This window comes from Xylocopa sonorina, chromosome 6, assembly GCF_050948175.1.
Source record: "Xylocopa sonorina isolate GNS202 chromosome 6, iyXylSono1_principal, whole genome shotgun sequence".
Taxonomy (NCBI): Eukaryota; Metazoa; Arthropoda; class Insecta; order Hymenoptera; family Apidae; genus Xylocopa; species Xylocopa sonorina.
The window spans coordinates 7,471,976-7,487,688 of NC_135198.1; the positions used below are offsets into that span (position 1 = coordinate 7,471,976).

A 15,713-nucleotide genomic window follows, 5' to 3' on the forward strand; every position below is an offset into this window, starting at 1 on the left:
TGGGATCGAGAACCGCAATGTTATCAGACCATCGTTCGTACTTAATTTTCGTAAAACTCTTCGTTTCGGTCTCTTTACATTATTACATGGCAATTCGCGTTATATTGGGTTACAATTATTATTCAATGTTTGCTGGACCGTTTACTCCCATTAATTACAGGTTTGCGTTACGCGTGCACTGTAGGCGCACGACACAGTGGTCACTCCTGCGCGATTTAATCAGAATTGGCAAGATCTTAACACGCGCACCACAATATTATAGTGATTAACGCACATTTGCCCTTATAGTTAGAGGAGATTTCTTCGTTCAATCGATCGCAACACAATCGATACGAGCGCAATTACGCCACAGGTGTAATCACTGTCAAATTCTTTGAACTTTGTCGCAGTTGGATTTAATAACGCAATGAATCATGGGGGAGCCGAATAACTATTTATTACCAGGAATTTTTGCCGATACTATTATTATAACAGTGTTTAAAAGTATTCCTTTAAAATACACGAACGAATGATCTAATAGATTTTTTGTTTTAGGTATGCAGTAATTAGTGCAACATATACGAAGTACGATGCACTATTATCTACAGTTCAGTGCGATGAAAATGAAAAGTATGCAGCATGGATATAGTATACAGTTATAAAACACAAACAGAAAGGTAATCAATAATATATTTATCCTCTTTCTTTTTGTTAATATTTTTTTCATCTTTATTTTTTCTCACTCATTTATTTATCCCCCATTGTACCTTATGTGTATAAAGCTAGAAAGAATATCATGTAAGTATTACAGAGCTTTGCTTCGCATAAGCTTAGAGAGAGACAATACAATACAAAAATTTCTCTATTTTCTTCTGCCAGGGCCAACACCGGAGCTCCAACATCGCCAGCGTACGGAACATAAAACAGTCGATAGCCTTATCTTCGCGCGGTTAAGACCGTAGGGTTACTGTTTTGCATGGCACGTAGAATGTAGCTGACCACTGGCGCGTTGGTACCAATGTAAATATCCGATCGCGAGTACAGTGGCAAGCAAAACAAAACGGCTGATCGTCGAATCGAGGACTCGATCCGCAAGCTGACTTTCCCACAGTGACGGGGGCAACCGCGAAGTGCGGTACGCGTGTCTCTCGATACGGATGCGTGCTAGATTTAGAACGTTCATGTGTAACGTGCCGATGAAGATCGTTATTAAGAAGATTACGGAGCATTTTACTTGGAGATCTGCATAAACCTTGTTCGCCAATCAGCGATAAGCATGGACGCTTCTGTGAGTCAACGTTTATTTGGACCAAGGTAATTTATCTTTCGCTTGTTTATGGTTTATCTTGTCTTATTTGTTGCGCGGTAGAATGTGTTTAGGGGCGCACCTTGAGTAAACATTTAACGTGAGAAAAATAATTTCGGTTTCTTTTCGAAGTGATGTGGGTGTTTAGTTAGGTGTATATATTTAAAAAATGTTATGAGATATTGTAATGGAATTTTCGATTAACCTTTGACACATATCCTTGCAAATATTTGAACAATTGGGCTTTTTGTGTGTCTCTGGAGAATATCAACAAACATTATAATTAGTGACTGCATTAATATTCCATTTAAAGTAGAATCCTTTATTATCTTAATTTAAATTCATCCTTATTGAATACCTGGATCATTCTTTGTTCCTTATGATATGATAATATTTTTTAAGTAGTAATCGAGGTTGCAATTTGCTAAAGTATGAATTTTATGACCTTCTAAACATTTTTTAAAATATTTGCACAGAACACATATTACGTTAAACGTCATCCTGTTATCGTTACGGGTATATTGTATTTACATTGCTCGTTGCGTACCTTTTTGTTCATTCTCATCGAAGCATAACGAGTTATACTAACGTAAAATTAATATTCTCCCAGTATTTACACTTTTGATTGCTGGCATAAATGTGCAGTCACGTGTAGGAATGTTTCCCCTCGGTCAACAGTGTTTCCCAGACCTTGGTCGCGTAACCTTCGATTTCCACGCTCTTATCCAACCCAAGTTACGTCCACGATGCACGATGGATAAGAATAAAAAAGTAGGAAAAGCGTTACGTGATAAGTGACTTGCACTTTCGTTATTGAATGAAAAGATTACACGTACGCGCGACATCGCGATACATACCTACTGTTACAATTACAATGTGACGGAACGGAAGTGTTATGCGGTTAAAAGGTAAAACGTCTGTTGTTTCCAGACCATCCTTTACATTTATTTACACTTTTCTATCTATACGCATTATTTATAATTTTGTATTAAACGATAGTTACCTCTGTTATGAATATTAATTCAAATTTTCTGCGACAGTAGTGCAACTAGAAATCTTTCCAAACACAATTTCTATCCTCTCCCACGTATTAAATCCAACTTCCGTTTCACTTCAATCTCTCACGCGACGTTTCTTCTAAAAATTCCCCTCTTATCTCAGCTTCTACCGAAGACTAACGATACGACTTCGAACGATCCCTCTCATAAATTCCCGGTCTTTGCGCTCAGGTATTAGTCGAGTTCGTGTCGCCAGCGAAGAGAAAAATAAAAAAGAGCAAACAACCAACGTATGCTATATATATAAAAAGACAACACGTAACTGAAAGGAAGTCTTCGGAGTCGTTGGGAAATAATTATTGCCACATCCTAAAAGGATTCGCGATAACGAACCTGGATACGTTCAGCTTCTAATTACTTCTTTGAATCGCGTTTGCAGAGATGGAAGCGGTGGATCGTGGCGTATCAGGAAAATGGCGGCGAGGGATGATCTTTTGTGGCCGTGCAACGCTCCGCTGGATCGTCGGAAGTCTGACAAAAAGCGTCTCTCTCCCTCTCTCTTCTGCTTTCTCTCCTCGACTGGTGGTATTTCATTGCCCGTATAATCATATCCGACATAAGCAACGTTATGCTGGCCACCAGTACGCTGGACGATCCACAACCGCTTGCTTCAGGTAAGTGTCAGTTTCAATTTCTTCCTTTTCCGTTTCTTATCCGGCTTCTCGCTTCTTCGTTCTTGTCGGATGCCTCGATCTCTTCTACCTCGAATCATAAACAGACTGCGATTACTGCTCCATAAAACTATTCATTCTGCGCTAATACGATATTCGATTATACAATATAGGTGTTAGATTCTCGATAGGATTAACGATTTTTAATCTTAATGAGACTATATGAAAGATAATAAGAAAAAGTATCGATCGATTTCCAAAATGTTTTGTCGAGTAACGTGAAAATATTTAAGTATTTACTAATCATTTGTTAGCTTTTTTAGTACTACTAGCTACTACCACGAGTAGCATTGCAAATTGATTTAAGGGACGAAAAAGCACGATGAAGTGCACAGGGCTTAAAAAGAATCACAAGCAAGTTCGTGATTAAAAATTGCATAATTATGCCTGTCAATGTCCCCTCAGCGATGGCCATGGTCTCTCGAATTCACGGTAGCATTCCACGGTAGGATCCCTCTCCCGGTTCCTCCTTCCGCGTCGATATTTAATTTGCTTCTGCTTCATTTTCGAAGGGCATAGCAGTGTAATTACCGCTCACGTCGGTTCGTTTCGCTCCGAAATCCTTTTTACAAGGGGCTCATTTTTCCCCTCTTTACGTGCCCGTCGTTTTTCTACCCCGATTCCCTATCCACGCAACCACGTCCGGCGCGCGTTCTTACGCTAGCGGCCGGCTTGCTCGCGTCTCCTTCGCCCGCCTCTCTTCCCTTCCAATTATATACACCGTATTTCTCGTTTATTTACTAAGTTCTAAGCGTGCCGACTCTCGGTACGTCGGAACGCGCCGCTCAAATTCCGTCCTGGCATTCTGACCGTTTTTCCCGTCATAATGCCCGCTGGCCACTTTCGTTCCCCACGGATCACGGTCCAGGCATTTCATTGTCATTTAGCCCCGGCAACGTCCAAGCAAGCGCGAGGGCGAATAACGCACGAGGCGAATCCTTCGCGGTTCGAACGAACGTCGCGCAACGACTCACACCTGTATGGACGCGCTCGCATTCAAGCCTTCTGAAGCTTGTTCGCTGCAACTTCTCCATCGTAATTTTCCTTTGTTGCCAATTAAAGGGTTAAGCATGCTGCAGTTGGATAATAAAGCTTGAATTGGCTACTGGAGCTCGCGCGACAGATGGGGCTCTCCTTAGAAATGTTCTCTGCCAGTTTGATATTTGACTGGCAGAATATTTTTAAAGGCTTCTGGTATTATTAGGGGTAGTACATGTGACGTGGCTAAGAGGAAAATATCGTACCACCTTAGGATATTTAGAGTAGATTACGAGGTTTTGTATTTGTTGTAGGTACATATGTATAGGGTGTTTCTGAGGTCTCCTTTATGTACTTTGTAGCTTGAGATATTTCGGTGTGTTCAGTGTTTGATATATTTAGGTATAGTAAAAATTACACGAATTTGGAAATGTAAAAATTCGTGTATCCCAAACGTAGGTATTGAAAAAGTATGAGATTTAGTAACCGCAAGATACACTTTCGTTTACAGTGATACATTTATAACGACACTTAAAAACAGACCCGTGCGTGGTGGATGGTGATTCGTTTTTTCTGACCGGATGTTTGAACAGCTAACAGAAAGAAATTAATCGAGGATTCTGCATTACAATCACGGAATGGCCGCACAAATCACGGGGATCTTGCAGTCCCTTTGGATAGAGGCCAAAAAGTCGTTCAGCGTATCGGATGCTCATTGAAAACGCATCGAAACACGTCGATAAATCATACACTTCGTATAAATGACCCTCACGTAGGTCCGACGAATAATAAATTTTTACATCTTACATGAATCTTTTCTTACGTTGTCACTGGTAAATGAATTTTCTGCCAGCTGTTCGATATAACGATACTTTGCTCTTCATTAAGGAAACAGTGGGGAGACAGGGACATTTGTATCTCTTAACTGAACACGCTTAAAGTTAGCGCATCTTTGGGATTCGTATCTTACAGAACATTGAGTATAATATTTAATAACTTAAGTAAAACACTCATTTTTTATGCAAGCTATAAAATACAAAAAAGATATCAGGAATGATTTTTCATCATTTATATACTAAATATACTCGGGAGCTTAACTAATCGATACATTGATACTAACACGAGTAAGCACAATAGTGTACAACAATACTTCTATACGTACGGCCACTGTACGCATATTGTATAATACTTACAGCGGTAGTACGCATTTTGTTACAGACATGCATCGTAAAGAACATTTTTTATTGTCGATATCCGTCCCTGCTAAACGGGCACCGAGATAAAGCCTCTCTCCGATAGATATCTCGTGTCATAATGAATTCTTTTTGCGCGGTGGCTGCGCTCTCTCGAACGACTTCTCGGTACGTCTCCGCCCCGTTTTGGTCAGCCACGGTCCCCGTCATCGTCATTATTATTATTATCATTAACTATAAAAGAAGGAAGGAAGGCAGGCAGAAAATCGCGAGGGATGAGGAATGGTAGCAACGGAGGGGGCGGCGATGGGCATAAGGGAGCCAAGCGCGAGCGATCTTTCGCTCTGCTTGCATTCGCAACGCGAGAATTATCGATCGCCGCCGAGCATTGCATCATAAATTACTGTTTTTATCCGCGGGCCCCGATTTCGGGGCCCCTACTAGCCCTTGCTCATACCCTAACCCCTTTCTCCTCCCTTCTTGTTCTGGGGCCTTCGTTCTCGCGCGTCGGAGATTTATCTGAAATATTTAAAAACTGCTTCCTGTGCCCTGCAACTTGATGCCGTTACGCGATTTACTTGCGTCCAAGTGGAGAGTCAGAATAATTTCGTCCTGCCCCTGTGAAATCGGAATTACGTATTTTTATGAGGCATGGAAATGAGTTACTTCCACGAGACTTTTCCAGTTCGGTCCGGGGACCTTGCAAACTCTCTCAACACTTCCTACATTGACTTTGAGAATGTTCCATTGCAATTTTTTGAGGGTAGATAATTGCTATAACCAGAATATTTCATATCACATTACAGTGACAGTATAGTTATAGAATACAGGTAGATAAAGAATATCTTTTGGTTTTCTGATGAGGAGAGCGTCACTATTTTCTGCAGAAAAAAGAAGGAAGAAAATTCGGCCCCTGTAACCACTGCAACCGCCTGTAGGGTATGCCAAAACCGTAGCCCGATTCCGCGTTTCGCCGTGCAACGCGTTATCATCGCGTATCATTATCATCTCGCAATTCGATCTACGTTAGAATTATCGACGTCGGTTGTAGGGAGCCGTTGTAAATAACTGTTTTTATACTTGTTCAATCCCCTACCGTTTCCAACGGCGGTCGGAGATTTATTTGAAAAATTTTTCGCCGAAAACAAAAAAGGAAAAGAAAAACGAAGAGGAGAAAAAAAAAACTAAGAATGGAAGAAGCTTAACCCCTTTCTTTGTCCCTGCTGGCCGGTCGGTCGCGCATAAGCGTACGTCGTGCTTTTGCCGAAGGTGTACCCCTTGCAGACCGACTACGTGGCGGAATGCGTTGGCGAACGCGCTGTGGGTGATTTTTGCAGGGCCGTACCCGGACCCTTCCACCGTCTTTCCGGCTAAAATATTCCCGGACGCAAGCGGAGGAACGCGCACCGACCATGCCGGATAATATATTTCCTGCACGACGAACGCATCTACCGTTCCGGCGAAATTTATTCACCGGCAAACGCAAGAAATATAACTCAATTTCTAATTGCTCGAGCGGACCGATCCGGGTTAGGTTCGCTGACCGGCAATTAATGTATTCCGCAATGGCCAGCGAGAGGGGCTTCTTCTTGCGCGGATCACGTGGTCCCTGGGGTACCGATAGGGTGCGTTTCGTGTGCGGAAAGCTTATTCACCGATGGAGATTGATTTGAGTATTGATGAGAGTAGACGTTTCTGCAAATTCGCAAGTTTTACGGACAGAATTGAAGCAGTGGAATCTGAATAGAGACTCGACGCACCCTTTGAATATTATTTAGTTGTGCTAGGATCCTTTTTCTGTTTTTTCGTACTGATTAAGATTGATTATCATGTGCGCACGATTATCCGATATAAAAATAGTTCTTCCCAAATGTTTGACACCAGACTAACCAAGCTAAAAAATACACAAGGGTAGGAGAACATATGCTCGTAAGCGGTAGGTTGTCCGAAGGTTTAAATTGGAATGGTAAATTCTTTGGACCGTGCGTTTCATTGATTTGTATTCGTAGGAGCGTAATGGGGGAATTGTTTGTAATTCCTGCTCTTTAAATATTAGAAACGCCACGTCATACTTGGTATTAGTATTACTGGCTCCGAGATCCTCGAAATCGTGGTGCTTCTTCATATTTACGTAGACATAACTCGGTTGTACAAGAATCTCCACTTAACGCAGATCCCGTGAAGAATGAGCTTGAGTGGTTTTCTCATATAATCGACTTACTTCGGGAAGAAGGAAGGATCGTTAAAATCATAAGACTTATCTTGTCAGTCGTTGAAGGATTTAAGTCTTTTTAAATGTATCATCGAAAGGCAAAGAATTAACGTGCATCCTTCGTATCAGAACTGTGGTATAACAGTAAATTATTATGAATCAAAGTTCGACACGTGTATGAAAATCCATAAGCATATAATTTACAAGCTATGTAACGATGTAAAGGGTTAATAACCTTTATCATCATACAAGGTGTTTCTGAAATAGTGGTACCATATTTACTACATAAACCACATTTGTAGCACTACATCATTCCAATAAGAACTATTCATTCTAAAGCTAGTAACTGATAAAAAATGATCAATTTATGTTTCATACAGATGTTATAGATTTACTATAACACATTCGTTCATAAAAACGTTCGCATTAACTACCTGTTTTCCTTGCAGCGTGTACTGCTTTCGCTGCTTCGGTAACTTAAGGCTACGTCATCCGCGGAGCGGCTCGCAGTGTCATTCGTCGGCGGCCATCGAAGGGTCTCGGTCTTATCGATCGATCGGAGGGTTGAAAAAAACCAACGTCCACCGTAGGTACGCTCCTGTGACTCCGAAAAGGCGCTCGAGGGCCTCTCGTTACGTAGCCGGTGTTCGACAAGAAAATTTGCCTCCGAGCACGGAGAACCGCGGCGTGTATCGCGTACACACGTGTCCGCATATAAAACTCGTATAGACGGCCGTGCATACACGCGACGTTCCACGGACGGCACCGCTGATTTATCGGCCGGCATTTTTTCGGGGTATTTTTATTACGTTTTGATCCTTCCGCGCATACATTTTAAGCGTACAAAGCGCGCGGCCCGATCCGCGCGCTCGCGAGAAGCCCGCGCGACACTCGGAACGCCGACAAAATCTCCCATATCCTCTTTGCTTTTCCGAGAAATTCCTGTTGCGCGTCCACGAAGCCAGGTACAGTGGCATCCGGTGGCTGTAAGCTCCGTGTCGGCGGTGATCATTTGCATGGACACGTGAAATCGCCTAATGAGACGATATTAATAGGCGGATTGCTTAATTCTCACCTGAAATGTCTCATTTAAGGGGAATGCGTCTTCTTATACGTTTGGCGAGGGTTTGCGTGCTTTCGTTGGTGCTCTGGTGGGTATGGGATGGTCCTGGGGAGTGGAGAGGCTCCAGGGGGTTGACTTAGGGAGTTATAGGTGAAGGGGTGTTTATTTTATTTTAGCTTCTGCTGGTTTCAGCAAATTCTATGTTAGAAGTGAATTATTATACTAAGAAATATAATTAAATTTCTGGAAAATACAAATTTGTACTTAGATATTAGACTACATTAATACAAGAAATATTTTGATTTGCTCGATTTTGTTATTCGACAATTTTGATATTTTCGTAAATTACAACAATACCTTAGTTTATAGAAGAGTTTGTGATTTGTAATTGGAACGTTTTGCTTGCGAAGTGGAGAATTGGAATGTAATGGTCAGTTTGAGTATTTTCTACCGTAACTTCATTAACCCACAAAAGTAACAATATAAATAGACATTATTCTTGCTCTCCCTTTTTCGTTTTTAGTACTTTTGTATGAATTTAATTGTATGCATCGTAGTAATACCACTGAAAAGATGGTTCTGTTCGTTTAGCTTCAATTTTACACTGCATCCATTCATCTAATTCCTGACTGCTGCTCGAATATTAACATGTAGAAAGTACAGTGTTGAATTGCATGGATCATATCGTATATATAAATAATCACTACATATATACATAAGTTACAACAATCAGACCGTAATTATTACAAATTAATTACAAGCGTAATCTGACGTATAAGGTAGTGCTCTATTACGCCAAAGAATGAATTGTATAACAACCATAGAGACATACTTCGTAAATCAAACAAGACCTCGGTTCTATGATTAACTCCACGGATGTAATTAAAAGAAAGAATGATTCCTTTTGAATTATTTTCAAAGATAAATTGAATCTTTAGAAATTTGTTTCGCGCTCAATGGCACAAAGTTCGTATGGAAGGGTGGTTTCTTATTTCGTCAGTGAATTTCTCGGGCGACCGCGTCGATTATCCTCTGAAACGTGGCACTATCCAAACCGCAGAACGATTTATCACGCGGGAAGATGGACAACGCTCTGCGTCTCCGTCGACGACGTAAAATATCGTCGAATTCGTCGTCCGTGGTCGGTGGATTTACCTTGGCGTAATAAAGCGCCGCGAAACCACTGTAGATGAGAAGGGCTGCGGTGGCTAGCTATTGGACAATATATATTGCATTAAATAATTATTTTTACCATCGATCGTTTTCTATAAATATATTATATTATTTATCTTTCTTCTTATTGCTAATTCCTCCGTAGTTTCTGTTGCAGTTATCTCAAATTTTGATTTAATTCTGGAAGCCTAGTTTAAAGACCGACGCCTCTTCTATTTAAAATTAAATATTTTCAAAAATCTTACTTCTTTCGTGAAAGCTAGCATCTAATTAACGATTAAATATTAGATCTTGCCTTGCGAGCATCGCTCGTCATTAACAGAGCGTTTCTAAGGAAACATTCCTAATTACGTTGCACAGGAATAAATCGTTGTTAATTAAGTGTTAGTTAATTGATTTAGTTTCTATAAAGAGTTGCGCGCGAAAGTAGAGCATTAAACTAGTCGATCAATGTTAAATGCTCTGACGAGCTTCGATTATGTTTATGTAACGCGAAGCTTCAATAATCGTAGTGAGTTACGGTTGGATACTACTTTCTCTTGATAATGTGATACGTGAGAGGGAAAATTCATTGAAACTTACTTGAAACACGGCCCAGAACTTGTAACTACCCTCGTTTATTAGAAAATCATAATAACCGCCCCAGTAGTCAACCGAGTTTGGTTGTGCCATGGCTTTCATAGAGTGTTCTTCATCGCTTATTACATGATCGTCGTGATGATCGTCGTGGTGGTCGTCGTCGTACATTGATCCGCGATCTTCGTGGTAACCGCGTCGATACATTTTTGGATGTCTGATCGAAAAATCAAATCATTGTTAATCTCTCAATTGATCCCACATTATTAATACGATGCTAAATAATTCACGAAGCAATAATTTTTCAACAGAAGCTACCTGTATGTTTGCACTGCTGTACCGAGCGCAGATGTTTCGTCGTACTCGTTGGTTTCTGGAGGCATATCGATCTCGTCAAATGCGGACTCGCTTGTCGAGCCATGAGAAACGCAAACAAGGAGTAGGAGACAGTGACAGACTAAATTTGTTTGTATCCTGTCTGAAATGGAAAAGATTGCTCATACAAATTTTTGAGTTGCTGGTATATTTCAGCTACTAAAAATCCTGATAGTTTTCCTTCTCTAGTAAAGCAAAAATGATTAGACACCATGCCCATACTAACACATACTCACTTCACTTAGAAATCACAAATCGTAATACATCAAATATTTTCAATAACCAACAATATCGACACGCGTAGAGTGTTAATAAAAAAACTGTTCGAAAACATGGAACAATATCTACCCATAGCTTTTCCTCTTCAATCGCAACAAACTCTTCAAAAGACCCACGTTGCTCGACGAATCACGCAGTTTATCCCTCTCATTCGTGAATTCACGTTCGTCTACACTTTTCGTCAAGTCCCTCACCGATTCATAGAAACTCTGACAATTCACCACCGGCTGATCCGTCGACGCGAACGTTCATTCCTCGTGCCTTATTCACACGGTTCTTTTTTTTCACAGAAACGAAGCGTTCCCGATGGTTCCGTTCAACTCAAAGCTGTTGTCCAACGACAAGGATCACGATCGTGGAACCGTCGATGATAAAATCCAACGAGCAACTGAACGATTCGTGGGTCCAGTTCAAACATACTCTTCGGTTACCGGTAACTGTATCACCAGAAACGTTAAGCAAATCCAGCGTGCAGCGCTAAAAGCCCTAATTGTTACAACTCTTACGTGTCGTCGCGTCGTGTAGGAAGATTTCAGTTGGGAATTCGGTTATATAGATTATCGATTACCTCGACCCGTCCCATTATCGTCCCATTAACGTGTCGCTTAAGGGAGATAATCGTGTTTGATTTTTCAATTAGATTCGTAGGACTTTTCACCGTAGAATGTGGTTCAAACTGACTAATTCGGGACAGATTCTGTTTGTGAGAATGTTGGAGTTAATGTGGAGATGGTACAAAAAAATTTGCATACTGCTCTTATTCTTGATTTGGTAATTAGGGACCGATTAGTCGTCCCAGACCGTGAATGGGTTCTAGTTCTTATTGTTTGGGGATACTTGCGGTCTTTGTACAAGAAATTTATGTTAATAATTGATGAACAAAGTAGAATGGTGAAAGAATTCTCTTAAGTCACTTATTACTGGAGCAATTATTTATTCTTTCCTTAGCTGATCAACACAGTAACATTACAATTCCAATTTTTGTTCCATTATTATTTCTGCTTTAATTTCATTAACAGCAACTTCTTGAAATTCACTGAGAATCGCACAGTCTTCAGCGAATCTGTCTCTTCGTCATCTTTGGCTCAAACGACTCGTTATTCGCGCCGAATGAATCGTTTAGATGTTCCATTGCTTGTGGATCTTCGTTAAATTTATTTAAAAGAACACAGTGGACCACCAATTAATATAACAAATGCGTTTTTTGTCCGTATCAGTACGCGCACTCAATTCCCGCGGTGAGATTGACAATTTGCCGATTCTCGAGCTACTAACCGAAGCAAAAGCGTAGTAGCAGCCATTTCTCGTATTATTTTAGCCAATTCACGCGTGTAACTGTTCCGTGGCGTAATGGATACCGGTACGCAGACGGAAAGTTTCTTTGAGAAGGATGGAATTTTTGATGCCACCGAAGGAGCGTGGCCGTAAAAGATATCTAGGCAAAGGAAACATTAACCTTATATTTATGTTTCCTTAGCCTAAGTAACCTTATATTTCTTAACCCCACTGTACATCCTTCTACGGTACTAGGTCAGCTGATTAGCAAGTTCTTGAACAAGTCCCGTTGAAACAATACTTTAAACTGGCGATAATAACGAAAAATGTTTTTACTGTGTCGATTCAGTTAGAAATGGCCACGATACTCGACTTCGTTGTGTTCGCAATTCATTCATTAGAACGAATTGCGACTTCAGCTTCGGTTACGTTGCGGAGTTGCTGGTTTGGAGGGGTTTTCTGAATGAGGAATTGGGAGTCGAGCCATGTAATCCCTGGCTGGTGTATTCGTAGCCAATCATTCGTAAAGGAATGTTCAAAGTGCAGTTCAATATTGCAGTCAGGATTGGTTGATGTTTGTATAATTCATAGGAAACCAAATCAGACGCTATAAAACTCATATTTACGGGATCAAACGAAATACTAGGGCATCCATGTTTTCACAAAATTAACAAACGTGTCCTTTATCTTTCTACTCTTCTCACAGACATTCAAATAGTGTTCTTGTGCACGAAGCATATTAGACACACGCGAGCCTCACGAAAGTGCTATGCGAAATTATACTTCGTATTCCAAGTACGCAACGCGAAATCACGGAATCATACGTGAAAAGAAAACAGGGATGAGAGGCTCGTTCGAAAGAGCGTAATTGGTCAATCGGAATGCGAGACCATCAGAATTCTCGCGTCGTTTCCAGTAATTCCGACGATTCCACAGATACTGATAAATTCCGGCTTGTTATCCCGCCAAAAACTTGCGCCGCCGCTCGTGGCGCAGCGTAAGAAGCAGTCATAACCGAATACGCCTGTTTCTCGGGAATTTAGGAGTCGTGCGCCCGTCAACGTCGATCCGTCCACGGTATCGCTATTTCTTAAAGGATTCGAGCGAGTGGATCATCAGGGGAAAAAGTCACGCTTTTGTCGTGTACAATTTTATTGCATTTACAAGTCGTTTTGGTAGACCGACGTCTGCAACAAATCGATCACCACGAACTGCCAGCTTTCAGCTTTACGTTTCGTAACAGTTGCGACACAATGCTGTTTCATCTAATATGGTGTAAACGCTGAAATGTGTTCTGGTTACTTTATTATATTTCTTATATAAATAATATATTAGGAGGTTCTTTCAAGTATTTACAAAGACTTAATTACATCTAGAATTTGCACGTATGAATTGCAGTAAGCACGTGCTTGTACTATCGAATAAATCTAATAGAGAAATTGGTCGTCTGAACCTTTGGACGTACCCTGCATCGGTACTCTGCCTTTATGGTATAAGAGCTTTAACTAGCCTCTTGTAAACGAGAATTATATCGATATACAAACTCTATGTCAACGTGTGGTAGAAAAGGGTGGATCTGCGTACTTCATTTCTGAAGCTTCCTCGAATTTTCTTCCTCTTTCATTTGTCGAAAACGATTTTCATCCTGTTTTTTCCATCCATGGTAGATTCACCCCTTCGAGGATTGTAGCACAAGTTTGTTTTAAGTCCTGCATACATAGAACGACACAAAGAGAAACAGCTGACTTCCAAACAATTTGTACGGCACCTCGTTACTTTCCACGGTCAACAGGTTAACAAAGTAACAACGAAGCACGTTAAGAGATCTTGCCGTACTTCTCCGCGAAACTTTCGATGCCCTCCAATATTTGCCCCGCATAATCCCACCAGCTCTGTTCGTTGTGCGATCTACTGTGTGCCACGGCATCGGCTAAGTGAGCGGGGAATGTGATCTTGTGCCTGGCGATGCTCTTCAGCACCAGAGCCGCGATGTAGATGACGAAGTAGATGCTGAAGTATAGCGGTAGATACCAGAGCTTCTTCCCGATGTAGTAGTAAGAGTAGGGCCTCTTGTCCAGCCTCTGGTCATTCATTTCCGGCTGCTCTGTGTGGTCATGGTATTCTGGTATGTGGTCGTAGATCACCTCATGATGGAAGTCGTGGTGGTGGCCGTACGAGTCGTCGTCGGTGTCGTACGGCGGATGATCCAGATGACCGGAATACTCCATCGGTTTTGGCGCCGCGTCGTTGTTGTAGGACATGTCCGGCTGATAGTCGGGGTAGTCGGGTTGTTGGTCGTGGGACGCGAAGTAGGAATCCGGTTTGTAGGAATCTGGCGGCTGGAAACGATGATTTACGTCGGTTTCTGCTCGATTATGGTTGGCTTAAGTGGAAATTTTTGATGGCAGCGGTGGGAAATTATGGAAATGTCGAACAGAGATGTATATGTGATTTGAGTTTAATAGTATTTTGATGTTTGGAATGTACCAACCTTGTCACTTATCTCAGAATCTGTGTAATCGTCCATCGATAGGGGCTTCGAAATCGGTTTGTCACTCATATAATCCGGTGGTTTTGTAATCGGCTTACTGTTCATGTAATCCGGTGGCTTGTACTCGTAGCTCTCTGAAAACGGTGGCTTAGAAAACTCGAACATACTCGAGGACGACGGACCGGTGGGTGGACTGCTCGGACGACTGTCGGAGTTTGAGTTTTCCTTCTTGTCGCCGGATGGTTGTTTGTTTTTGAATAAAAGCGGTGCCGGATGATACCTGTCCTGTATCTGCTTCTTCGTGCTCAGTTTTGCTATCATTTCGTGGTCCAATGTTGTATATCTAGAAATGTTTAATATTGAAGTCATATTTAGATGTTTAAATGAGTGCTGACCGTTTCATACCTTCCAGCAGGAGAATAATTAACCGCCTCGCCATTCTTCAAACTCGGTATCTTGTGGGAAATGTACACAGGCGACACAGTGATCGCGATGTTCTTGATACTTCTACCTTCACTTTGCGTCCCATTGCTTCGTTATAGACAGAACAAACGAAATTACAACATTGACCCAGCATTACTTTCTACATCAAATGAAGCACATTGCACACGTTTCTATGATCTAACCTGACGATCCACGGTGATGGATCGATACTCGGTTCCGTTTCCTCCTGACCGTTTCTCGACACTTTCGCATAGGACATCACTCGTGGTAGAACCGAGACGATCGTCAGACTCGCTAAAAGCAGCGAAATTAATGCGCGAATCATCTTCCCCGACAGCCAGAGATGAATGATCGCGGGACACTGTCCCGAGTCTCCTATATAGACTCGTAACTGTACCTCCGTACCGATCTGTTGCTAATTTATTGTCCAACTTCATTTTCACCTGCTACCACTACTTAACACCACTTGCAAGAGCCTATATTTTTGTCAAAGAAAACATTTACGCCAGTCGCAAAACAAAAATTCAGGTAGAGCGTCACACTCGCTCGTTGTCTTCTGTCATAAATAATTATCTTTCGATCGATTTCGAGTTCTTTTCGCGACAAAACATTTCCCTCGTAAATGAAGGTGTTAATGCGA

General features: G+C 41.4%; 3 protein-coding genes across 5 annotated transcripts; 1 reads left to right on the top strand and 2 right to left on the bottom strand.

Annotated features, from left to right (window-relative positions):
* The first annotated feature begins 800 nt into the window (after positions 1 to 800).
* LOC143424355 (uncharacterized) lies at positions 801 to 11,653 on the top strand. Of its 3 annotated transcripts, none has more exons than XM_076896365.1 (4): positions 801 to 1,293; positions 1,896 to 2,056; positions 2,723 to 2,957; positions 11,154 to 11,653. In XM_076896365.1, the coding sequence occupies exons 3-4, from the start codon at positions 2,725 to 2,727 to the stop codon at positions 11,386 to 11,388; spliced, it is 468 nt and encodes a 155-aa protein (XP_076752480.1). In that variant the 5' UTR covers positions 801 to 1,293; positions 1,896 to 2,056; positions 2,723 to 2,724; the 3' UTR covers positions 11,389 to 11,653. The 3 variants fall into 3 exon arrangements, with proteins under 3 accessions (XP_076752480.1, XP_076752481.1, XP_076752482.1); XM_076896366.1 differs by having other exon boundaries at positions 1,964 to 2,056; XM_076896367.1 differs by lacking the exon at positions 1,896 to 2,056.
* Positions 9,111 to 11,235, bottom strand: LOC143424354 (uncharacterized). The gene is made up of 4 exons (XM_076896364.1): positions 10,933 to 11,235; positions 10,528 to 10,687; positions 10,216 to 10,426; positions 9,111 to 9,672 (listed from the first exon to the last, which is right to left on the bottom strand). The coding sequence occupies exons 1-4, from the start codon at positions 10,934 to 10,936 to the stop codon at positions 9,457 to 9,459; spliced, it is 591 nt and encodes a 196-aa protein (XP_076752479.1). The 5' UTR covers positions 10,937 to 11,235; the 3' UTR covers positions 9,111 to 9,456.
* Positions 11,654 to 13,849: 2,196 nt separating the features above from the next.
* Positions 13,850 to 15,510, bottom strand: LOC143424288 (uncharacterized). Its single transcript, XM_076896261.1, is given in 5 exon segments — positions 13,850 to 14,477; positions 14,630 to 14,972; positions 15,035 to 15,160; positions 15,256 to 15,405; positions 15,407 to 15,510. Coding segments are annotated over 5 exon segments (1,245 nt in total). The 3' UTR covers positions 13,850 to 13,955.
* Between the last annotated feature and the right edge of the window lie 203 nt (positions 15,511 to 15,713).